Below are 25603 nucleotides of genomic sequence, written 5' to 3'. Positions count from 1 at the left end.
TGCCATAGGTCTCATTCCACACTCCCAGAGAGGACACGCGTCTGTGACGTTTGTCGCTTTTCAGCGTTGCCGGTCTCAGACGTGGTCCGGACCAGAGCGTTCATGAGTCCTCTGTGGGAGCTTGTGGTGGGCAGCCCTTGAGGAGCACCGGGACACTTCCCAGTTGCCTCAGTGTTGAGTGTTGCCTTGGCCTGCGCCGCGACACGGGCCTGCTCCCTGTTGGTGTCCCATCCAACTCACGCGACAGCCTGCGGGTCCTCGGAACGCAAAGCTCCTCGCAAAAACAGAGCATACACTCTTACACAAAAAACACAGGGGAAAAACACTTACAAGTCAATAATACGGCCAGGACCTCAGGAGCTCAACTTATACTTAAACGTATACTTTTGTCTGTGGAGGGAGGTTTCCTGCTGAAGTGTTGGCTCGTTAAACTGTCTGTTCCTGATGAGAGGAGCTGCTGTGATTGGCTTTATCGACGCGTCCCGTAGATCCACTTTGCTGCTGAAACATATGCTTGAGCAAGAATCAGTTAAAAGTGAAAATCATTTGATCATTATGTTGGGCGTCATTTTGGTATTGACATGATTCTAGAGGCGGAAGGAGCGTGCGTAAAAGCCACAATTACTGCCATGAGGCAGTTACAATGATCTATAGTGTTCAATTGACTGGGGAAAAACAATGATTGCCACAGCCGAGAGAAACCAAAAGACCAATAATACAATCACAAATAAAAACAACTACATAAACCACAAGGAAACAAAACAGCAGTGGCAGTCAATGTCTCTCCTGCCTCATTATTGCGCAGTCACCACACGGCTGGCTCAACACATGGCAAAGGGAATCGCTGTAACACTGGACCTGAAACAGAATAAAGCACACAGCAGCAAAGCCTCGACTTCAAAGCAAAATGAGCGGGATCCTCCTTTGATACGTCCCTGGCTTGGTGACGTCACATTCGATATGACTACTTCAACCCTCGGAAGATTTTAAATAGGATCCGTTTCTGCCATAGGTCTCATTCCACACTCCCAGAGAGGACACGCGTCTGTGACGTTTGTCGCTTTTCAGCGTTGCCGGTCTCAGACGTGGTCCGGACCAGAGCGTTCATGAGTCCTCTGTGGGAGCTTGGGACACTTCCCAGTTGCCTCATTGTTGCTTGTTTCATTCCTGCAAACTTCAGAAACTGAAAAGTTTCACAAACATCACACAAGCGTTGATTCGGACCACGATTCAATCACACTGAGTCATTTTCAGTTGTTTCAGGCCTGCAGACCTAACAAACTGAAAAGCTTGACAAAAAACACATAAGTGCTGATTCTGACCAGTATTCACTCACACTGAGTGGTTTTCAGTTGACTTTTTTCTAAAATTTGTGTGTCATTCCTGCAAACCTCAGAAACTGAAAAGCTTCACGATAAACACAATAGTGTTGATTCTGACCACTTTTCACTCACACTGAGTCATTTTCAGTTGACTGTGCTTTAAAATGACTGTTTCATGCCTGCAAACCTCAGAAACTGAAAAGCTTCACATAAAACACACTGTTATGTTAGAAACCAGAGAACACAAATGCACTCCAGGCCTGAATGGGGCAAAGTAACAAGTGATGATGTTAATGAGCTCTTCTCTGGTGAAAGAGCTCCGGAAACCATGGGTGTTATTTCTGCCATAGGTCTCATTCCACACTCCCAGAGAGGACACGCGTCTGTGACGTTTGTCGCTTTTCAGCGTTGCCGGTCTCAGACGTGGTCCGGACCAGAGCGTTCATGAGTCCTCTGTGGGAGCTTGTGGTGGGCAGCCCTTGAGGAGCACCGGGACACTTCCCAGTTGCCTCAGTGTTGAGTGTTGCCTTGGCCTGCGCCGCGACACGGGCCTGCTCCCTGTTGGTGTCCCATCCAACTCACGCGACAGCCTGCGGGTCCTCGGAACGCAAAGCTCCTCGCAAAAACAGAGCATTCACTCTTACACAAAAAACACAGGGGAAAAACACTTACAAGTCAATAATACGGCCAGGACCTCAGGAGCTCAACTTATACTTAAACGTATACTTTTGTCTGTGGAGGGAGGTTTCCTGCTGAAGTGTTGGCTCGTTAAACTGTCTGTTCCTGATGAGAGGAGCTGCTGTGATTGGCTTTATCGAAGCGTCCCGTAGATCCACTTTGCTGCTGAAACATATGCTTGAGCAAGAATCAGTTAAAAGTGAAAATCATTTGATCATTATGTTGGGCGTCATTTTGGTATTGACATGATTTTAGAGGCGGAAGGAGCGTGCGTAAAAGCCACAATTACTGCCATGAGGCAGTTACAATGATCTATAGTGTTCAATTGACTGGGGAAAAACAATGATTGCCACAGCCGAGAGAAACCAAAAGACTAATAATACAATCACAAATAAAAACAACTACATAAACCACAAGGAAACAAAACAGCAGTGGCAGTCAATGTCTCTCCTGCCTCATTATTGCGCAGTCACCACACGGCTGGCTCAACACATGGCAAAGGGAATCGCTGTAACACTGGACCTGAAACAGAATAAAGCACACAGCAGCAAAGCCTCGACTTCAAAGCAAAATGAGCGGGATCCTCCTTTGATACGTCCCTGGCTTGGTGACGTCACATTCGATATGACTACTTCACCCTCGGAAGATTTTAAATAGGAGCCGTTTCTGCCATAGGTCTCATTCCACACTCCCAGAGAGGACACGCGTCTGTGACGTTTGTCGCTTTTCAGCGTTGCCGGTCTCAGACGTGGTCCGGACCAGAGCGTTCATGAGTCCTCTGTGGGAGCTTGTGGTGGGCAGCCCTTGAGGAGCACCGGGACACTTCCCAGTTGCCTCAGTGTTGAGTGTTGCCTTGGCCTGCGCCGCGACACGGGCCTGCTCCCTGTTGGTGTCCCATCCAACTCACGCGACAGCCTGCGGGTCCTCGGAACGCAAAGCTCCTCGCAAAAACAGAGCATACACTCTTACACAAAAAACACAGGGGAAAAACACTTACAAGTCAATAATACGGCCAGGACCTCAGGAGCTCAACTTATACTTAAACGTATACTTTTGTCTGTGGAGGGAGGTTTCCTGCTGAAGTGTTGGCTCGTTAAACTGTCTGTTCCTGATGAGAGGAGCTGCTGTGATTGGCTTTATCGAAGCGTCCCGTAGATCCACTTTGCTGCTGAAACATATGCTTGAGCAAGAATCAGTTAAAAGTGAAAATCATTTGATCATTATGTTGGGCGTCATTTTGGTATTGACATGATTCTAGAGGCGGAAGGAGCGTGCGTAAAAGCCACAATTACTGCCATGAGGCAGTTACAATGATCTATGATGTTCAATTGACTGGGGAAAAACAATGATTGCCACAGCCGAGAGAAACCAAAAGACTAATAATACAATCACAAATAAAAACAACTACATAAACCACAAGGAAACAAAACAGCAGTGGCAGTCAATGTCTCTCCTGCCTCATTATTGCGCAGTCACCACACGGCTGGCTCAACACATGGCAAAGGGAATCGCTGTAACACTGGACCTGAAACAGAATAAAGCACACAGCAGAAAAGCCTCGACTTCAAAGCAAAATGAGCGGGATCCTCCTTTGATACGTCCCTGGCTTGGTGACGTCACATTCGATATGACTACTTCACCTTGGGAAGATTTTAAATAGGAGCCGTTTCTGCCATAGGTCTCATTCCACACACCCAGAGAGGACACGCGTCTGTGACGTTTGTCGCTTTTCAGCGTTGCCGGTCTCAGACGTGGTCCGGACCAGAGCGTTCATGAGTCCTCTGTGGGAGCTTGGGACACTTCCCAGTTGCCTCATTGTTGCTTGTTTCATTCCTGCAAACTTCAGAAACTGAAAAGTGTCACAAACATCACACAAGCGTTGATTCTGACCACGATTCAATCACACTGAGTCATTTTCAGTTGTTTCAGGCCTGCAGACCTCACAAACTGAAAAGCGTGACAAAAAACACATAAGTGCTGATTCTGACCAGTATTCACTCACACTGAGTGGTTTTCAGTTGACTTTTTTCTAAAATTTGTGTGTCATTCCTGCAAACCTCAGAAACTGAAAAGCTTCACGATAAACACAATAGTGTTGATTCTGACCACTTTTCACTCACACTGAGTCATTTTCAGTTGACTGTGCTTTAAAATGACTGTTTCATGCCTGCAAACCTCAGAAACTGAAAAGCTTCACATAAAACACACTGTTATGTTAGAAACCAGAGAACACAAATGCACTCCAGGCCTGAATGGGGCAAAGTAACAAGTGATGATGTTAATGAGCTCTTCTCTGGTGAAAGAGCTCCGGAAACCATGGGTGTTATTTCTGCCATAGGTCTCATTCCACACTCCCAGAGAGGACACGCGTCTGTGACGTTTGTCGCTTTTCAGCGTTGCCGGTCTCAGACGTGGTCCGGACCAGAGCGTTCATGAGTCCTCTGTGGGAGCTTGTGGTGGGCAGCCCTTGAGGAGCACCGGGACACTTCCCAGTTGCCTCAGTGTTGAGTGTTGCCTTGGCCTGCGCCGCGACACGGGCCTGCTCCCTGTTGGTGTCCCATCCAACTCACACGACAGCCTGCGGGTCCTCGGAACGCAAAGCTCCTCGCAAAAACAGAGCATACACTCTTACACAAAAAACACAGGGGAAAAACACTTACAAGTCAATCATACGGCCAGGACCTCAGGAGCTCAACTTATACTTAAACGTATACTTTTGTCTGTGGAGGGAGGTTTCCTGCTGAAGTGTTGGCTCGTTAAACTGTCTGTTCCTGATGAGAGGAGCTGCTGTGATTGGCTTTATCGAAGCGTCCCGTAGATCCACTTTGCTGCTGAAACATATGCTTGAGCAAGAATCAGTGAAAGTGAAAATCATTTGATCATTACATGAAATCATTATGTTGGGCGTCATTTTGGTATTGACATGATTCTAGAGGCGGAAGGAGCGTGCGTAAAAGCCACAATTACTGCCATGAGGCAGTTACAATGATCTATAGTGTTCAATTGACTGGGGAAAAACAATGATTGCCACAGCCGAGAGAAACCAAAAGACTAATAATACAATCACAAATAAAAACAACTACATAAACCACAAGGAAACAAAACAGCAGTGGCAGTCAATGTCTCTCCTGCCTCATTATTGCGCAGTCACCACACGGCTGGCTCAACACATGGCAAAGGGAATCGCTGTAACACTGGACCTGAAACAGAATAAAGCACACAGCAGCAAAGCCTCGACTTCAAAGCAAAATGAGCGGGATCCTCCTTTGATACGTCCCTGGCTTGGTGACGTCACATTCGATATGACTACTTCAACCCTCGGAAGATTTTAAATAGGAGCCGTTTCTGCCATAGGTCTCATTCCACACTCCCAGAGAGGACACGCGTCTGTGACGTTTGTCGCTTTTCAGCGTTGCCGGTCTCAGACGTGGTCCGGACCAGAGCGTTCATGAGTCCTCTGTGGGAGCTTGGGACACTTCCCAGTTGCCTCATTGTTGCTTGTTTCATTCCTGCAAACTTCAGAAACTGAAAAGTTTCACAAACATCACACAAGCGTTGATTCGGACCACGATTCAATCACACTGAGTCATTTTCAGTTGTTTCAGGCCTGCAGACCTCACAAACTGAAAAGCTTGACAAAAAACACATAAGTGCTGATTCTGACCAGTATTCTCTCACACTGAGTGGTTTTAAGTTGACTTTTTTCTAAAATTTGTGTGTCATTCCTGCAAACCTCAGAAACTGAAAAGCTTCACGATAAACACAATAGTGTTGATTCTGACCACTTTTCACTCACACTGAGTCATTTTCAGTTGACTGTGCTTTAAAATGACTGTTTCATGCCTGCAAACCTCAGAAACTGAAAAGCTTCACATAAAACACACTGTTATGTTAGAAACCAGAGAACACAAATGCACTCCAGGCCTGAATGGGGCAAAGTAACAAGTGATGATGTTAATGAGCTCTTCTCTGGTGAAAGAGCTCCGGAAACCATGGGTGTTATTTCTGCCATAGGTCTCATTCCACACTCCCAGAGAGGACACGCGTCTGTGACGTTTGTCGCTTTTCAGCGTTGCCGGTCTCAGACGTGGTCCGGACCAGAGCGTTCATGAGTCCTCTGTGGGAGCTTGTGGTGGGCAGCCCTTGAGGAGCACCGGGACACTTCCCAGTTGCCTCAGTGTTGAGTGTTGCCTTGGCCTGCGCCGCGACACGGGCCTGCTCCCTGTTGGTGTCCCATCCAACTCACACGACAGCCTGCGGGTCCTCGGAACGCAAAGCTCCTCGCAAAAACAGAGCATACACTCTTACACAAAAAACACAGGGGAAAAACACTTACAAGTCAATCATACGGCCAGGACCTCAGGAGCTCAACTTATACTTAAACGTATACTTTTGTCTGTGGAGGGAGGTTTCCTGCTGAAGTGTTGGCTCGTTAAACTGTCTGTTCCTGATGAGAGGAGCTGCTGTGATTGGCTTTATCGAAGCGTCCCGTAGATCCACTTTGCTGCTGAAACATATGCTTGAGCAAGAATCAGTGAAAGTGAAAATCATTTGATCATTATGTTGGGCGTCATTTTGGTATTGACATGATTCTAGAGGCGGAAGGAGCGTGCGTAAAAGCCACAATTACTGCCATGAGGCAGTTACAATGATCTATAGTGTTCAATTGACTGGGGAAAAACAATGATTGCCACAGCCGAGAGAAACCAAAAGACTAATAATACAATCACAAATAAAAACAACTACATAAACCACAAGGAAACAAAACAGCAGTGGCAGTCAATGTCTCTCCTGCCTCATTATTGCGCAGTCACCACACGGCTGGCTCAACACATGGCAAAGGGAATCGCTGTAACACTGGACCTGAAACAGAATAAAGCACACAGCAGCAAAGCCTCGACTTCAAAGCAAAATGAGCGGGATCCTCCTTTGATACGTCCCTGGCTTGGTGACGTCACATTCGATATGACTACTTCAACCCTCGGAAGATTTTAAATAGGAGCCGTTTCTGCCATAGGTCTCATTCCACACTCCCAGAGAGGACACGCGTCTGTGACGTTTGTCGCTTTTCAGCGTTGCCGGTCTCAGACGTGGTCCGGACCAGAGCGTTCATGAGTCCTCTGTGGGAGCTTGGGACACTTCCCAGTTGCCTCATTGTTGCTTGTTTCATTCCTGCAAACTTCAGAAACTGAAAAGTTTCACAAACATCACACAAGCGTTGATTCTGACCACGATTCAATCACACTGAGTCATTTTCAGTTGTTTCAGGCTTGCAGACCTCACAAACTGAAAAGCTTGACAAAAAACACAGAAGTGCTGATTCTGACCAGTATTCACTGACACTGAGTGGTTTTCAGTTGACTTTTTTATAAAATTTGTGTGTCATTCCTGCAAACCTCAGAAACTGAAAAGCTTCACGATAAACACAATAGTGTTGATTCTGACCACTTTTCACTCACACTGAGTCATTTTCAGTTGACTGTGCTTTAAAATGACTGTTTCATGCCTGCAAACCTCAGAAACTGAAAAGCTTCACATAAAACACACTGTTATGTTAGAAACCAGAGAACACAAATGCACTCCAGGCCTGAATGGGGCAAAGTAACAAGTGATGATGTTAATGAGCTCTTCTCTGGTGAAAGAGCTCCGGAAACCATGGGTGTTATTTCTGCCATAGGTCTCATTCCACACTCCCAGAGAGGACACGCGTCTGTGACGTTTGTCGCTTTTCAGCGTTGCCGGTCTCAGACGTGGTCCGGACCAGAGCGTTCATGAGTCCTCTGTGGGAGCTTGTGGTGGGCAGCCCTTGAGGAGCACCGGGACACTTCCCAGTTGCCTCAGTGTTGCTTGTTTCATTCCTGCAAACTTCAGAAACTGAAAAGTGTCACAAACATCACACAAGCGTTGATTCGGACCACGATTCAATCACACTGAGTCATTTTCAGTTGTTTCATTCCTGCAGACCCCACAAACTGAAAAGCTTGACAAAAAACACAGAAGTGCTGATTCTGACCAGTATTCACTCACACTGAGTGGTTTTCAGTTGACTTTTTTCTAAAATTTGTGTGTCATTCCTGCAAACCTCAGAAACTGAAAAGCTTCACGATAAACACAATAGTGTTGATTCTGACCACTTTTCACTCACACTGAGTCATTTTCAGTTGACTGTGCTTTAAAATTAGTGTTTCATGTCTGCAAACCTCAGAAACTGAAAAGCTTCACAAAAATCACACAAGTGTTGTTTCTGACCAAGGCGTTCAAATGATTTCATGACCACAGAGGTCAGGGCAATGGGTCTGTAGTCATTTAGTCCCGTGGGCCTTGGTTTTTTGGGTACAGGGATGATGGTGGAGGATTTGAAGCAGGCTAGCACGTGGCAGGTCTCCAGTGAGGTGTTGAAGATGTCCGTGAACACCGGAGACAGCTGATCAGCACAGTGCTTCAGGGATGATGGAGAGACAGAGTCAGGACCGGCTGCTTTGCGGGGGTTCTGCTTCTTAAAAAGCCTGTTGACATCTCTCTCCAGGATAGAAAGAGACGTTCCTTTGGTAGGGGAGGAGGGGGGCGGTTCTGATGTGGCTCGTTGTGGAAGTGCCAGGGCCCTTGCTGAAGTGGGCGAGGAGAAGCTGGTGGTCTGGAGGTGGTGGCTGGACTCACGGGGGTTGGTGTCAGGCCTGTCCCATTGTCTTTCAAAGCGGCAGCCGTTGGCCAGACGGAAGTCGTTAGTGGAGTGGGGGGGTTTAGGTTTGTAGTTAGTGATCTGTCTGAGCCCTTTCCAGACAGAAGCAGAGTCGTTGGCTGAGAACTGGAGCTGAAGTTTCTCAGAGTACAGTCGTTTAGCTTCTCTCACCGCTTTGCTAAACCTGTACTTGGACTCTTTAAACCTGTCCCTGTCCCCACTCCTGAAAGCTTCCTCCTTTTGCCTCCTGAGCTGACTGAGCTTAGCTGTGAACCAGGGTTTGTCATTGTTATAACTCACCCTTGTACGTGATGGGATACAGCAGTCCTCACAGAAGCTGATGTATGACGTCACAGCCTCTGTGAACTCATCCAGACTGAACACCTCCCAGTTAGTGCAGTCCAAACATGCCCGCAGATCCTCTATGGCATCACTGCTCCACTGCTTCGATGTCCTCACAGCAGGTTTACACAGTTTTAGTTTCTGCCTGTATGTGGGAATCAGGTGGACCATCACATGGTCAGAGTGGCCCAGTGCAGCCCGGGGGACGGCGTGATAAGCACCACTGATTGTGGTGTAACAGTGGTCCAGAGTGTTCCCCTCTCTGGTCGGGCAATTAACAAACTATCTGTATTTGGGCGGTTCGTGGCTGAGGTCACCTTTGTTAAAGTCACCAAGGACAATAACTACGGAGTCCGGGTTGGTCCACTCCACACAGTATCTGCTGTGGCCTGTGGTGGGATGTAAACACCGACCAGAATGAATGAAGTGAACTCACGGGGGGAGTAGAAGGGCCTGCAGTTTATGATGAAAGTCTCCAGGTCAGGAGAACAGTGCTGCAGGATCACTGTCACGTCTTTGCACCAGCCACTGTTTTCATAAAAACACATTCCTCCACCTTTCATTTTGCCGGACTGAAGAGTTGGAAGCCGGCCATCTCCAGCGCAGAGTCTGGATCGATCCACACAGCCACGTCTCCGTGAAGCACAGAACGGAAGATGAAGAAAAGTCTCTGTTCTTCTGCAACAGTAGCTGAAGTTCATCCAGCTTGTTGGGCAGTGAACGCACGTTGGAGAGAAAGATACCTGGGAGCGGTGTGCAGAGTGCGCGCTGGTGGAGACGCACCACAGCACTGGCACTTTTTTCTCTCCTCTGGCGTTTCACTGCGAGAGCAACGGTCAGTGCACCTTTGACCAAAATGTCCAACAATTCCACAGGTGAGTCGAGAAAGATGGGGAAAAAAATCCACTGGAGTTGTTTCTCTTATGTTAATGAACTCTTCTCTGGTGAAAGAGCTCCGGAAACCAAGGCAGACAACTGAATTTACAAAGAAAATAAGGCAAAAGAGTGCGCACCAAAACACAGAGGCAGCCATCCGCAGCGCCATGGCAACATAAGCGAACATAAGTGACACACGGTTTACTCACCACTGCTTTGTTTAATATTTGTGACTGAGGCTAATACTAAGATGTGTCCTCTGTTTTCATGTGATCTGCATCTTCACCCCCACTCTCAATGATGGACTCCAATCCTGTGATGAGCTCCAAGCTGAGGCTGGTTCATGACCCCGACCATCCAGGAAGAGGCAAAACTCATCTGTGACCAAGACTACGAGGACATTTGTTGCTCTGTTTATATTTGTATTAATGTAAAGATACATTTGGTGGACATTTGTTCATAGTTTGCTTGCTTTAATGATGAGTATTGTTGATGAACTTCTTTTATTGTCTAAAATCTAAAATCTCAAAAACAAAGTGGATATGTTAAAGTGTCAGACTTGGGTTTGGGTTGTTATATGAACACTTGTCTACACTGTGCATATAGTTTGCTGACTTTATATGATAAACTCTTATTTTCAAAAATAAAATCTCAATTTGAGTGGATGTGTTTAAAACTGATCTGTGTCTTTGTTTCACATGATTTAAAATCTCATCTCTTTATAGATCCCCTTCTGTCTGTTTTCTACACTGACCTCCACAAATGTTACCTGCTCACCCTCCAACCTCACCTCTCACCACACACATGCTAATATGGCTGCAGCCACATCTTTTGTTTGGGTTAAAGGCTGCCTGCTCATGCTCTGTGTGCCTCAGGCTGTGACAGTTGGTTACAGACAGCTGTCTTTCAGAACTTCACTGACATTTGTGGTTTATACTACACCACAAACACATGGAGTATTTTGTCTGGTAGTTGACACAAGAACTCAGGTTTATGGCCTCTCTTTTCTGCTGACCTTTGACCTTAGCATTTTTGGCAAATCTTAATGTACAGACTTTTTTTATTAATCAGCCTGTGGAATCACAGTGTCTCAGACCAGACAGAAAAAACTTAGGTTGAATAAACTTCATGATGACAGTAATGACAAGAAAGCAGAAACCGTCTGTCCCAGCCCCTGCCTCTCGGCGCCCCCTCGATGCTCTTAGCTGAAATGTTTGTGTTACATTTACAAAATCAAACAAACACACCAGAGCTGACACAGGAACTCAGTTGATGACCTGTCTTTTCTGCTGGCCTCTGACCTTTGTATTCTTGGCAATGTCGAACATGTCTTTCAAATGTACAAAGATCAGCCCTGTTGTTACACAGAAACAAATTGTTTCCCTCAGCCAGGAATAGTGTAAGGACTCTTCTTCAGTTTTCTTCTGAACTGGGACTATGACTTATCGTGGCAAACGCTGATCCTGACCCTGATCAAGAACGAAAGTCAGACTGAAGAAAAAAGAAGCTGAATCAGTCATAGTTGAGACTGGGAGAAAGTCCTCCTCCATTCACCCCATACAGTCAGGTCCATAAATATTGGGACATCAACAAAATTATCATCTTTTGGTTCTAAACACCACCACAATGGATTTGAAATGAAACGAACAAGATGTGCTTTAACTGCAGACTTTCAACTTTAATTTGAAGGTATTTACATCCAAATCAGGTGAACGGTGTAGGAATTACAACAGTTTCTATATGTGCCTCCCACTTTTTAAGGGACCAAAAGTAATGGGACAAATTAACAATCATAAATCAAACTTTCACTTTTTAATACTTGGTTGCAAATCCTTTGCAGTCAATTACAGCCTGAAGTCTGGAACGCATAGACATTACCAGACGCTGGGTTTCATCCCTGGTGATGCTCTGCCAGGCCTCTACTGCAACTGTCTTCAGTTCCTGCTTGTTCTTGGGGCATTTTCCCTTCAGTTTTGTCTTCAGCAAGTGAAATCCAATCAAATCAAATGACTTTAATGATCCCAAACTGGGAAATTGTTGCGTTGCAGCAGCAGCATAACTTACAATATATACAATACGATACAGAAAGTAACAAAAAAGAATGTACAATATTTCAATAAGGGCACAATAAGGGCTGTTAGGGCTGAGAGTGTATTTACACTATTTACACATGAAGGGCTGTGGTGTTGTCTGCACCACTGGTGTTGGCATACAGCAGATCCAGGGTTTTATTGTCTCTGGTGGGGCAGTCAACATACTGGTGGAAAGCTGGTAGTAGCCTGTCCAGTGTGACATGGTTGAAGTCCCCAGTTATGATGGTGAAGGCATTGGGGTCTGAACCCGTGTAACGGTGGAGGTGATGACGTCACAGACAGTCACTTCATCGGCTGTTGGGGGGAGGTAAACAGCAATAACAATGGCGGACGTGAGCGCCCGTGGCAGATAATACGGCCGCATTCCCACAGCCAGCAGTTCAATGTCCGGGCTACAGAGACGTTCCTTCACGTGCACATGTCCGGGATTACACCACTTCTCGCTCACGTACAGTGCAATCCCTCCTCCCTTCCTCCTCCCGCTGCTAACAACGTCCCTGCCCGCCCGAACAGTGCTGAAGCCGGGTACCGCCACGCTGTGGTCCGGGATGTGCGAGTGCAGCCATGTCTCAGTGAAACACAACACACTGCACTCCCGGTATTCCCTCTGAGTGTTAACCAGCGCGGCGAGCTCGTCCGTCTTATTCCCCAGAGACCTCACGTTCCCCATGATAATCGCCGGTACAGCTGGGCGACATCTCCTCTTCTTCGCCCTCAGCTTGGCTCCAGCTCTGCACCCCCGGCGCCTCCTCCGCAGCTCCTCCGGGATCACTGGCCTCGCTTCGGGCAGCAGCTCAGGTTTGCACAGCGCGATCAGCTGGGCCCGAAAGTTAACAATGCCGGCACCGTCGCGTCTGTTACCCTCCGTTGCTATGGATGCCAACAGCAGCCAACAGCAGCCAACAGTAGCCAACAGCAGCCAAACAGCAGCCAACAGCAGCCAACAGTAGCCAACAGTAGCCAACAGCAGCCAACAGCAGCCAACAGTAGCCAACAGCAGCCAAACAGCAGCCAACAGCAGCCAACAGTAGCCAACAGTAGCCAACAGCAGCCAACAGCAGCCAACAGTAGCCAACAGCAGCCAAACAGCAGCCAACAGCAGCCAACAGTAGCCAACAGCAGCCAAACAGTAGCCAACAGCAGCCAAACAGCAGCCAACAGTAGCCAACAGCAGCCAACAGTAGCCAACAGCAGCCAACAGCAGCCAACAGCAGCCAAACAGTAGCCAACAGCAGCCAAACAGCAGCCAACAGCAGCCAAAAGACGGCCAGAAAAGTTTAAAAAAAAGAGAAAAGTCATTGTCTCTAGTGATTTGACAATGACTGACAGAAAATGTACCCGTGGACAGGACGGAAATAAAAAAGAAAGTACAAGAAAGTACAAAAACAAAAACAAAGGAGCCGCTGCAACAAGCTGCCACTTAGAACGGCGCCATCTTGGGAAAAAAAATGTCTGAATTGGCTGAATATGAGCAGATAATATTGCCCAAAACACTTCGGAATTCATCCTGCTGCTTTTGTCAGCAGTCACATCATCAATAAATACAAGGGAACCAGTTCCATTGGCAGCTACACATGCCCACGCCATGACACTACCACCACCATGCTTCACTGATGAGGTGGTATGTTTTGCATCATGAGCGTTTCTTTTCCTTCTTCATACTCTTCTCTTCCCATCACTCTGGTACAAGTTGATCTTTGTCTCATCTGTCCATAGGATGTTGTTCCATAACTGTAAAGACTTTTTTAGATGTTGTTTGGCAAACTCTAATCTGGCCTTCCTGTTTTTGAGGTTCACCAGTGGTTTACATCTTGTGGTTGAACCCTCTGTATTCACTCTGGTGAAGTCTTCTCTTGATTGTTGACTTTGACACACATACACCTACCCCCTGGAGAGTGTTTTTGATCTGGCCAACTGTTGTGAAGGGGTTTTTCTTCACCAGGGAAAGAATTCTTCGGTCATCCACCACAGTTGTTTTCCATGGTCTTCCAGGTCTTTTGGTGTTGCTGAGCTCACCGGTGCGTTCTTTCTTTTTAAGAATGTTCCAAACTGTTGATTTGGCCATACCTAATGTTTTTGCTATCTCTCTGATGGGTTTGTTTTGATCTTTCAGCCTAATGATGGCTTGCTTCACTGATAGTGACAGCTCTTTGGATCTCATATTGAGAGTTGACAGCAACAGATTCCAAATGCAAATAGCACACTTGAAATGAACTCTAGACCTTTTATCTGCTCCTTGTAAATGGGATAATGAGGGAATAACACACACCTGGCCATGGAACAGCCGAGCAGCCAATTGTCCCATTACTTTTGGTCCCTTAAAAAGTGGGAGGCACAAATACAAACTGTTGTAATTCTTACACCATTCTAACCCTAACCCTAACCCTGATTTGGATGTAAATACCTTCAAATTAAAGCTGAAAGTCTGCAGTTAAAGTACATCTTGATCGTTTCATTTCAAATCCATTGTGGTGGTGTTTAGAGCCAAAAAGATGAGAATTGTGTCAATGTCCCAATATTTATGGACCTGACTGTATGTTGCATTTAACTCACTATCAACATGTTGGAGTTGTAAACCTGATCCAGTGTTTAAACATTACACACCAAATTAAAACTTTCACTTCTAAAAGTAAGTTGAAAAAAAAAGAGATACATTTTAAGGTGAAATCTTTCCAAATGAGGGGGTTGAGACATGTGGTGATATAAAAACAATGCAGAATGTGTGTGTCTGTGGAGCTTCTGTGGAGGTGCTTTGCAGTTCTTTAAAATCACAGGGCCAGTGGCTGAGTCATAAGCCTGGGTGCTGGAGCTCTAATACAGGGGAGGAGAAGCATGTGTGTGGCTGTGGAGGTCTTATGGAGGTGCTGTGTGGCCCTTTAACATCACAGAGCTTCTGCTGACCTTTCACCTTTGCATTTTTGGTAATTGCAAGCATGTCTTCTTAATGTACAGACGTGTTTTATTCATCAGCCTGTGGAATAATAGTGTCTCAGATCAGACAGAAAAAACTTAGGTTGAATAAAATTCAAAATGACATTAATGACAAGAAAGCAGAAACCCTCTAGTGTTGTCAGTGGTGCAGCGGGACCTTGTGTGGGCAAGTGATCAAAAATAGTCTTGTATTTCATGCTGGAAAAATCTGGAAAATGTTTGTGTTTGTGACATTTACAAAATCACAAACACACCAGAACAAAAGTTAAAAAACATACCTGAAATTGAACTATTTGGAAAGCCTTGAGTCTGTCCTGAACCATCAGTGTTTATGAAGTTCTAACAGCTTTTGTTTTAATAGGAAAGAATATAACAATGCAAAAATAAGTGACATTTTAGTACTGACTATGTATAACTCCTAGCAGCACAGGGCTGATGGTAATGGCACTGGGGGGATAACGTAGCTGCTGTAAGTTTGCCATTCTAGCAGGACTGACCAGGCAAACGGCAGCCAGTGTCTTCACCTCATCATTTTCTCCTGGTTTACAGGAATTTATTATCTGTATACATGCCCAGTGCAGCCGGGTGTGTTACATATGCAGACATTATTTTGTAAGTACACTACAGGCCAATAGTTTGGAAGCAAGGGCAATACAGGCCAAACATTTGGAAGCAACTTCAAGTGTCTATTCACAATGCCTTTCTTAAAAACCAGTATGAGTTCTTTGGATTCTGGGATGTATTTACCGCATGATCAGACTATGCTTTCATTGATATGCACCATTTTCCTCAATTTACCTTTAGGGATACATTGATGTTACCAGACCATTACTGAATAAATGTTAACAAAAGAAAAGAAAGTTTGCATTATTCACTTTAGCTCTTTGGCTTTTGAGGGTTTGCATACAAAAATCCCAATAAATCTCAACTGTGTTCATATCTCTGACAAACTACCACAGAAATGGCTAGAAAGAAACAGCTGAGTAAAGAAACAAGAGTACAGATTTGTACATTAAGGGAAAGAAGGATACACTGAAAGAGAAACTGCAAAATGCCTAATGGTGTCCAACAAAGGAGTTCACTACACCCTGAAGAGACTAAAGGAAACTGGAAGTTATGATGATAGAAAAAGGTCTGAAAGAAAGCGGGTTACTACAAAAGCAGAGGATAAACATATCATTGCCAGTAAGAGAGATCGGCAAAAAACAGCACCACAAATGAGGAAGGAAATCAACATGACAAGGTCAAAACCCATATCTCTGATGAATGTGAAAAGACATTTGAGAAAGGCTGGTCTGAAGGCAAAAAAACACTACTATGGGGATGTTTTGCAGGTGATAGAGTAGGAGATTTGTTTGAGGTAAAGGATATCGTCAAGAAGGAACAGTACCACTCCATCCTCCAGTATCATGCAGTTCCATCTGGACTAAGACTTGTGCGCAAAAGTTTGTTTTGCAGCAAGATAATGACCCTAAGCATTATTCCAAGCTCTGTCGGGGTAACCTAGACAAAAAAGAAGAGGAAGGTGTTCTTCGAAAGATGGTTTGGCCCCCTCAGTCTCCAGACCTCTCTCCAATTGAGCTTGTGTGGGACAAATTGGATCAATCAGTCAGAAAAGTGCGTCCCACGAATCAGCAGTCTCTCACTGATGAACTTAAGAAAGCTTGGAAAACAATTCCTGTCACATACCTTAAAAAACTTGTGGAACGAATGCCTCGTATGTGCCATGCTGTTGTTAAAGCCAGAGGAGGTTACCTTGAAGAAAGCAAAGTCTAAGCAAGAAAAACCCAAATACCTACAGTAAAAATGTATTCTGATAAGTGACTCTTTATATAATAATCATGTTTATTTTGTTGCAAAGTATACCAATGAAACTATGATCTTTTTTCTACAAATTTGATCTTGCTTCCAAACTTTTGGCCTGTAGTGTACATACCTGGTGTCTTTATGCAATGCAGTAGGCAAGTAGGTTCATTTCACAATGTTTTAAGGCCTTATCTTTTCTGAAGTTTAAAGCCAATTGGTACCAAGAGGAACCCCCATCTATTCCAACTTTGATCATCCCCTTAGTGAAGATAGGTAGGTAGATACGGTAAATTAACATACCAAGTATTCCCTCACCAGCTTCTCTGGATCTTCGTTCAAGTAGACACATGTACTTTGAGGATGCATTCTCGTCTCACATCAATGCTGTCAGTCTGCAGACTAGAGAATATGTAAAACAACAAAAGACCTTTCAGAAACACTATCTCAACCAAACAGCAGAGTGGATGAGGAGGTCACAACATTAAAAGCCATTTGTTTTCAATATACACTTTTGCAACTTAATGTTTATTGTTCGAGTTTAAGCACTTTAAAGTTATCATTTGAATATTGTTTGAATCTGGATAGTTGCCTAGTTGGATGTAATCTGTTTGATTTGATTATTCAATAAAAAAAATACAAGTTCAATACTACATTACCCACAATGCTGTGTGGTTTTCTACCCAGAATGCTTTTCCCTACCATGATATAGGATGCTGTTCATGAGTGATTCCTGCAGTAAACGTTTCTTCTTTTATAACACAGTCCAGTTGCCCATTTTTTGCTGGCTAGGTTGATAGAACATGCATTTTTAAGCAATCCTAACTGTTGACAGCACAATGGAAACTTTTTTTTATTTTGTGCTTAAAATTGCATTGTTGCACTACAGATAGTGTTAGATGCACAGAGAGCTGTGGCTACTTCTGTTATCACAGACTTATCCGTTGTGGGACTAGGTTTCTGAAAAACACCTTCAAGAATGTTCATGGAGAGGGGCAATGTTGCTGAACTTAACAAGTAGTGCAGTTCTTCTAAGAACTCGTTCATCTTTGTGCCTGGCACGTGTGCAAAATGCTCTAACTTGAGCAGTGCTGCAGCAACATTTTGCTCAATTACTTTGGACAAGTTCTTAGTTACATGCACGTCACTACCTGAACATGCACTGTCTGCTTCAACTGCCGAGTTATTGTGGTCACATGAATCTTCCTCAGGATTATCAGAGGATTCTTGTGAAACTTCAGTACTTGTAATGACACCTGGCTTGAAATCTTTCAATGTGTGTGGGTTGTGTTTCCTGTTCTTGTGTGAGTGAAATGTTCCATATATATTTGTTTGAAAACTGCAACCCCAAAACATACAAGTCACAGTTTCATTACTCCTCAGATGAGTGCCAATGTGTACAAAATAATCCTCCTCTGTCGGAAGATTGTGACAAGAGCACAAATGACAACTGAATGTTGACAATTCCAGCAGCTCCTGAGAGTTTCGTTTAGGGTGGATTCTACTTAAATGCATGTGCAAAGCATTCCATGTTTTAAAAGTACACGGACAGTTTGAGTGTGGGCATGGGTAACGCTGCCTCTGGCGGTGCTGTAGTCTAAAATGTTTCAGCAGCTCATATCTACCAGACAGAGATACACTACACTCCTTACAGCTCCACATCTCTCCACCGAACAAAATCAAGAGAAATATTTAGCAGACATTCAGCGTTTTAGGCTGGCCACCTACAGGTCAAGCAGAAAATAAAATACAAAGAAACATTCAAATCATGAACCTAATAGAGGCTGATGACCCCTCTTACTTGCAGTGACTGTGGTGAATGTGGTTTGAGAGCAGACTCAGGTGCAGTTGGTGAAGTTTGGCAGGACACTCTTGTGGTCAGAAGGCAGACAGTGCAGTCACAAATTCCTGTGATAAATTGAGAGAGATCGGTTAATTAATGTCTGATTTAATAAATTGCATTTCTACAGACAGAACCTTCATTCACACAATAAACTATCATTTATAAATAAACAACCTTTTTTTTCAGAGTAGCCTCACTAGAATAAACCATCAAAGTGAGAAAGCTCAGACAGTTTAACAAAAATGACAGACAAGAAATAAAAAGAACTATGGACAACATGGTGTGTGCAACAAATATTATTAAGTCACATAAATTAATCAGTCTTACATTTCTTATAGAATTATCAGCAAACACACATATGAAAGCAAGAGAGGCAGCATTTTTACACTCCTGGTATAACCACTGACATAAGGCAAAACCTAGAAGGACTTTGTTATGGCACATGCACGCAAATCAACATGTTGCTAGGCAACGCAGTGATTGTTGACGTCCCTCGGGAGGGAGAGTAACAGTTTTATTGTTCTCACCTGTCTGGACGTCATTTTGTGCCTCATGCACTGCAAAGTCCTCCACAGTGTGCTCCAGGTTAGAGTTAGAGTCATGTTGATGTCAGCGTCCACTCAGCCTCTGTCCTACTGCGCTCCTCAACATGTTGAACATTAGAGCTGAATGAGACTGTCCACTCACACCCTCACTGACGGTGAAACACTCCTCAGTAAACTCCCAAGTCACCGCTGGAGGATCCACGCAGGACATTTCAACATTTACCGTATTAGCCGGACCCGGCATGCACCTGCAATACTGAAGATGTGTTTGATTTTCATCACTTGATATGCCTGCTGGGCAGTGCACAAACCAGCAATTAAAAACGGTAGATACGACCTGTTTTTACAGTCTATGTCCGAGACACAATAATGTTTACTTTAGACCATAATGGCATTGTCTTTAGTTTTATTGCATTGTTGTGTATTGTTTTACTGTTAGCTACTGCTAGCACCGCCCCGGTGCTAGCTAGTAAACACACACACAAAAATGAATGAAATTAAACTTAAAAACACACAAACTCACCACAATTTAATAAAGGGTGGAGGTAGGGGGGAGGTGACAGTCCCCAGTGAGGGAGTCCTGACTAAGAGGTAGGTTCTGACTCAGCTCAGACAAATTCATCTTTGGCTGTTTGGTGCTCTGACAGAAAAAAGGGCCAGGGTTGTGGCAGGCAGCAGGGTTCCAGTATGGACCTGAAACACAAGGAAAACAGGGACGGGTCAGAGGTCAAATCATGCCTTTAAATTTAGCCTCTTCTTTCAGTCTAGCATTGTCTGATTTAGTTGAGTGAAATATCAAAATAAACCTTAGATCCAACCTTCTATGAATGTAATGAAAACAAAATCTAAATAAAAACACTGAACACTGAACAGAGAACTGTTTACTTACCTTGTTTTATTTACTCCTTACCTGCTTCAAGTAAAGAATGCTGAACATCAAATGAAAGCTTCGAACATCTTGGATTAAATACACGTTACATACGCGCCTTGCGTCGCAGCCGCTTTGCAGAGAAAAGAGAAAATCCTCCTCCATTCAGCCCATGTGCTGCATTTCACTCACTATCAACAAGTTACAACAAGCCCCGCCCCTTTCTCTGACATCACACTGTGTTTGGTAAACCCAATGAAGTGCAGTCAGTGCTGCAGCGGGACCTTTTGTAAGTGATCAAAAACAGTCTCGTATATTGTGCTGGAAAAATCAGAATTATTGACATCATACATCAAATTAACGCTCACATTTTGTACTTTCCAACAAACACAAACCTTCAAAGCTAACAAAACCTGTAAAATCTGTAACAAAATCAGACAAAGTCAAAGGAAACACCCGGAACAAAAGCTAAATAAGATGACATCTCTTTTTCTTCTCATTCACAGCTAATGATGTCTCACAGCAGTGGACAACCATGGACTGTAATTATACTTTCTTCTGGGTTAAAGGCTGCTGCTGCTGCTGCTGCTGCTGCTGCTGCTGCTGCTGCTGCTGCTGCGGCACATGTCAGGGTGTGACAGTCAGTGAAGTGCTTAGTGACTGGTGTAACTTAGGTAATGGTCAAGTTACAGCTGTCACTGAGAACTCTGCTTGGCCATGAACACCATGAAGGATAACTAAATGATTTCTAACAAAGACAAGAACCATCTGATCCATTTATCAGCTGTTGTCTTTACTTCTTGTTCTCACTGACAGGTCACAATGTCAGATGACAGCCCCCCAGGCAGATGAGAGATGAGATCGGGGGCAGTGGGGACCACCTGTAAGTCCACCTTAAATTAATTCACTCATCTGTGTTGTCTCACCTGAGTTTGTTTGTATTCTGTGAAACCTGTGTTTCTACACTGTGGTTTTCCCATGTCAGCTTTGTATTGTACCATTTTACAGGACAGTGAGGACGTCCCCCGACCCGCTCCACCTCCTTTATCACCTCCACCTCCTTATCAACCTCCATCACCTCCACCATCTTGTTACATGGAGAGGAGGAACAGGAGGAAAATAATTATTAATATTTTATTTTATTTAAAAAGCCATATTTGTCCTGTTTCATTTCATACATCCTGGCTGTTTAGAAAGAATCTGATTTACTTCTGAACTGGGGCCATGACTTATTTTAATACTGATCCTCACCATGATCAAGAATGGAAGACAGAATTTCAAAGAACAACATAAATCTGTCAATCAAACATCAGCTCACATATTCGAGACTTGGAGAATATCCTCCTCCATTCAGCCCATGTGGTGCATTTTACTCACTATCAACAAGTTACAACAAGCCCCGCCCCTTTCTATGACATCACACCCTGGTATAAAGCTGTTATAGTGCTTGTTATTGGTACTAGGAGCAAGTGTAGATATTTTTCATGTTGCTCTTGTTAACCTCTGGTGTTTAAAAGATTAAAATGCCAGAACAAAACAACTCAAAATATAGCCTGTGAATATTCTCATTTGTCCAGGTCATAGTATCTCAAAGGAGTTTTAAATCGAAAGGAACTGGACCAGTCCCAGCCTGGTCAGGTGCAAGAAAGAACTGATGAAGCTCTTGGATGAGAGGTGAAACGTCTTCCTAAAGGCATGATCTGACCTCTGACCCTAACCCAGGCCCTGTTTTCTTTGTGTTTCAGGTCAATACTGCAACCCTGCTGAGTCTGGACATACCTCTCAGTATGTTTGTGTGTTTTTTGTATATAGTTCAGAGTGGTAAGTTTCATTTTGTTCATTTTTTATACACATTATGTTCTTTTTTTGAGGTCAGTGGACCACACACCTGTATTTTTCCTTTTGTTTTATTAGATTTGTCTGATTTTATGTTGTAAACAGTTCAAATTCATTCATTTATTCATTCTTGTGTTTTTTTTTTTTAATTAAATGTTCTTAAATAAAATAAAAAAAATTCAACACCAGCTCAGTCTCAGTCATTTATTATTATATTATTTGTTCTGGTAAAGGACCATTTTAATCTCACCTGAGAGAGGATGCAGTTGTTGTCTGTCACCTGTTTGTTCACACATGTTGATAGTGAGTAAAATCCAGTCTCAACTATGTGAGCTGATGTTTGATTGACAGATTTATGTTGTTCTTTGAAATTCTGTCTTTCATTCTTGATCATAGTGAGGATCAGTATTAAAATAAGCCATGGTCCCAGTTCAGAAGTAAATACGGGCAAAGGTAAATCAGGAAGACATGTTGGAAACGACGAAGAATGCAAAAGTCAGAGGGCAGCAGAACAGAGAGGTCCTAATCCACAGTTCCTGGGTAAGTATTTTTTGTTAGAAATCATTTATTTGTCCTCCCATGTGTTCTTCTGGGTTAAAGGGAGCTGCTGCTGCTGTGTAAGGAAAGAGGAAAGAAATGGAAATAAAACTGCATCTCAATTTACTTCTGGGAAGCCATTTTTCAGGATTGAAGAAAGCAGGTGAACTTTACTGAGACCGCACTTTAAGGCAAAACAAAGAAAGAACATGAACAGGGGTGCACCTTCTGTTAACACCCACTATCATTACAGGAATTCATTTGTATTGAAAAGGGTTAAAAAAAATTAAAACATTAAAATCACAATAAATGAGAATTAAATATTTAATTGGCATATAAAGAGTTAAAAAGGGCATGGAATACATTTTATAATACAATAAAAACAACAATATACAATACATACGATATAACAACACCAAAACCTAAAATACTGACCGTGAAAACCCAATATACAGTTAGGCCCAGAAATATTTGGACAGTGACACAAGTTTTGTAATTTTAGCTGTTTATGAAAACATATTCAGGATACAATTACATAATCTATATGGGCTTAAAGTGCAGACTCTCAGCTGTAATTTGAGAGTATTCACATCCAAATTGGAGCAAGGAATTACAGCTCTTTAATACGTAGCTGCCTCTTTTTCAAGGGACCAAAAGTAATTGGACAATTGACTCAGAAGGCTGCAAAAAAAAAAAACCTGTCATCAATTAAGCAGTTAAAAGGTCTGGAGTTGATTCCAGGTGTGGTGTTTCCATTTGGAAGCTGTTGCTGTGAACACACAACATGTGGTCAAAAGAGCTCTCAATGGAGGTGAAACAGACCATCCTGAGGCTGAAAAAAAAGAAGAAATCCATCAGAGAGATAGCAGAAATGTTAGGAGTGGCCAAATCAACAGTTTGGTACATTCTGAGAAAAAAAGAGTGCACTGGTGAGCTTGGGAACTCAAAAAGGCCTGGACGTCCATGGAAGGCAACAGTGGTGGATGATCACAGAATCCTTTCCATGGTGAAGAAAAACCCCTTCACAACATCCACTCAAGTGAAGAACACACTCCAGGAAGTAGGTGTATCAGTATCTGAGTCTACCATAAAGAGAAGACTTCATGAGAGTAAATACAAAGGATTCACCACAAGGTGCAAATCATTAATCAGCCTCAAAAATAGAAAGGCCAGAATTGACTTTGCCAAAAAACACCTGAAGAAGCCAGCCCAGTTCTGGAACAGCATTCTTTGGACAGATGAGACTAAGATCAACCTGTACCAGAATGATGGGAAGAAGAAAGTCTGGAGAAGAATTGGAACAGCTCATGATCCAAAGCACACCACATCTTCTGTAAAACATGGTGGAGGCAGTGTGATGGCATGGGCATGCATGGCTTCCAATGGCACTGGGTCACTTGTGTTTATTGATGATGTGACAAAAGACAGAAGCAGCCGGATGAATTCTGAAGTGTATAGGGATATACTTTCTACTCAGATTCAGCCAAATGCAGCAAAGTTGATTGGACGGCACTTCACAGTACAGATGGACAATGATCCAAAACATACTGCAAAAGCAACCCAGGAGTTTTTTAAAGCAAAGAAGTGGAATATTCTGCAATGGCCGAAAGCAGAAAAGAGAGAGAGAGAGAGACCAGGAACAGCTGTGTAGGTCATGGTGTTATCAATAATAATGACAGGTAACAGTGGTTAATAGTAAAGATGAGTAGTGGTGGATCTGGATCCTGCTGCTCCAGAGGCAGAGAGACCTGCAGAATGAGGACAGAGAGAGGGAGAGAGAGGAGAAGCACAAACTACGGGAGAGAAGAAAAATACAAAGTTAATGGCATGAAGTCATCAAGAGAGAGAGAGAGAGAGAGAGAGAGAGAGAGAGAGAAAGAGAAAGGACAGTTTTAAGCCTGGTCTTAAAGGCAGAGAGGGGGTCTGCCTCCTGAACCCACACTGGGAGCTGGTTCCACAGGAGAGGAGCCTGATAGCTGAAGGCTCTGCCCCCCATTCTACTCTTACAAACTCTGGGAACCACAAATAGACCTGCATTTAGAGAGCGAAGTGTCCTGCTATATTTTCTAATACATGAAATCAGAAAAAAAAACATCAATCCAATGAGTTTTTTTTTTTTTTTTGTTATGGAAAGAAAAAAAAACCTCTTCAAGATAGAGAAGGACAAGGGAAAAATGTAGAAATAAATTACCACAAATATGACCTAATATGAGTGGCTAGGGTTAAGATCAGCGCCTGGGGACGGCCACAGGGGGGCGTTGCTCTCTAGGGCTAGGGTCAGACAGAGGTAGGTATATGGGTGAATATGGCAAAGGACTCTCAGCAGTTTGACTCTCATTAGCATACTAGGCCTGTGATTGGTCAGAACAGCTGTAGCTTCTGTGGAGCAGGGCGGAGGTGTGAAACTTGGTTTCTGGGGAGGTCGGCGCACCTCCAGCGGACTGCTGCCGACACCTGATGCAAATGTTGATCGTTTAGGGGGATTTCATGCTCAATGAAAGAAGTCAAAGAAAAAAAAAGTGTCAGCAGAATGGCTTTGGGAGCACATTTCAGGCCACTTTGAGTGGACTGGGATGAGTTGGTAGTGTGGCGTTTGGCGGCGGTGCTTTGTCATGTGTCCTCTTGTCAGAAATCGCTATAGTCTGCAGATTGTAGCAGGATCTGACAGGCGCGGTCAAGTGACTTTAGATATGGCGGCGTCGTTCGGACTTCCTCTGCCACAGGAAGTGTTCCTTCAAAATAAAACGACGCAAAGCTCGACGATGGTTTGCCCAGCTCCACCGTTCTGTCCTAACAGGTGAGTGGTCAAGACGAGCCACGGCACGTTTAGTTTGTTTACAAGAGCTAGAAATGTTCATGATTTCATAAAAAAACAAATCAAATGAGGTTAAGAGTAGGCCATTTCTGCTTGAGATGAGGAAAGAGTGAGGTTTAAAAGGAATAAAAATATGAATAACACAATTGGTTGGCATTAGGCACTCTCTCCTCTCAGGTTATGTTTAGGAAAGACGCCATGTGATGGTCAAAAGAAATAAAAATAGAAATAATAAAATACCCCATACAATTGGAGAGGTCAAAGGTCAACTCCAGGTTTATTTGAGCCTGTCTAATACACTCTCCCACAGCTGTTGAAAGGAGTCCTGGCTCAGCGGTGTGAGGGACCCGTTTTCGTTTTTTATCAAAAGAAAAATGATATGATTCATTGTTTTTTAAATTTGTTTTTAATTGTTTTGTGTGTGTGTGTGTGTGT

At 43.8% G+C, this 25603-nt stretch overlaps 1 protein-coding gene and 2 long non-coding RNA genes across 6 annotated transcripts; 1 reads left to right on the top strand and 2 right to left on the bottom strand.

Annotated features, from left to right (window-relative positions):
- Nucleotides 1–5572: 5572 nt before the first annotated feature.
- LOC139635430 (uncharacterized) lies at nt 5573–13238 on the bottom strand. Its single transcript, XM_071502772.1, has 2 exons — nt 8201–13238; nt 5573–5615 (listed from the first exon to the last, which is right to left on the bottom strand). Exons 1-2 carry the CDS (start codon nt 9190–9192, stop codon nt 5573–5575), a joined length of 1035 nt encoding a protein of 344 aa, XP_071358873.1. The 5' UTR covers nt 9193–13238.
- Nucleotides 13239–16418: 3180 nt separating this feature from the next.
- On the bottom strand, nt 16419–20483 carry LOC139635428 (uncharacterized). Of its 4 annotated transcripts, none has more exons than XR_011694208.1 (4): nt 19095–20483; nt 18526–18632; nt 17028–17119; nt 16419–16676 (listed from the first exon to the last, which is right to left on the bottom strand). It is a non-coding gene; the product is annotated as an uncharacterized lncRNA (long non-coding RNA). The 4 variants fall into 4 exon arrangements; XR_011694210.1 differs by having other exon boundaries at nt 18536–18632; XR_011694207.1 differs by lacking the exon at nt 16419–16676 and having other exon boundaries at nt 17003–17119; nt 18536–18632.
- A 93-nt stretch (nt 20484–20576) lies between these two features.
- Nucleotides 20577–21118, top strand: LOC139635387 (uncharacterized). The gene is made up of 2 exons (XR_011694198.1): nt 20577–20863; nt 20989–21118. It is a non-coding gene; the product is annotated as an uncharacterized lncRNA (long non-coding RNA).
- Nucleotides 21119–25603: the final 4485 nt, after the last annotated feature.

This window comes from Trachinotus anak, unplaced genomic scaffold (genome assembly GCF_046630095.1).
Source record: "Trachinotus anak isolate AG129_WGS33_773 ecotype Australia unplaced genomic scaffold, CSIRO_AGI_Tana_v1 ptg000018l, whole genome shotgun sequence".
NCBI lineage: Eukaryota > Metazoa > Chordata > Actinopteri > Carangiformes > Carangidae > Trachinotus > Trachinotus anak.
The sequence above is the reverse complement of the archived record's forward strand: the minus strand, read 5'-3'. Positions and strand labels throughout refer to the sequence as shown.

What these genes read in the sequence shown, in the direction of transcription:
- LOC139635430 (XM_071502772.1), bottom strand. Translation starts at nt 9,192, where the DNA reads ATGGTCCACCTGATTCCCACATACAGGCAGAAACTAAAACTGTGTAAA. An exon ending in GAAGCTTTTCAGTTTCTGAG is followed by an intron (nt 5,616 to 8,200) that starts GTTTGCAGACAT and finishes TCAGTTTGTGAG; the next exon opens with GTCTGCAGGCCTGAAACAAC.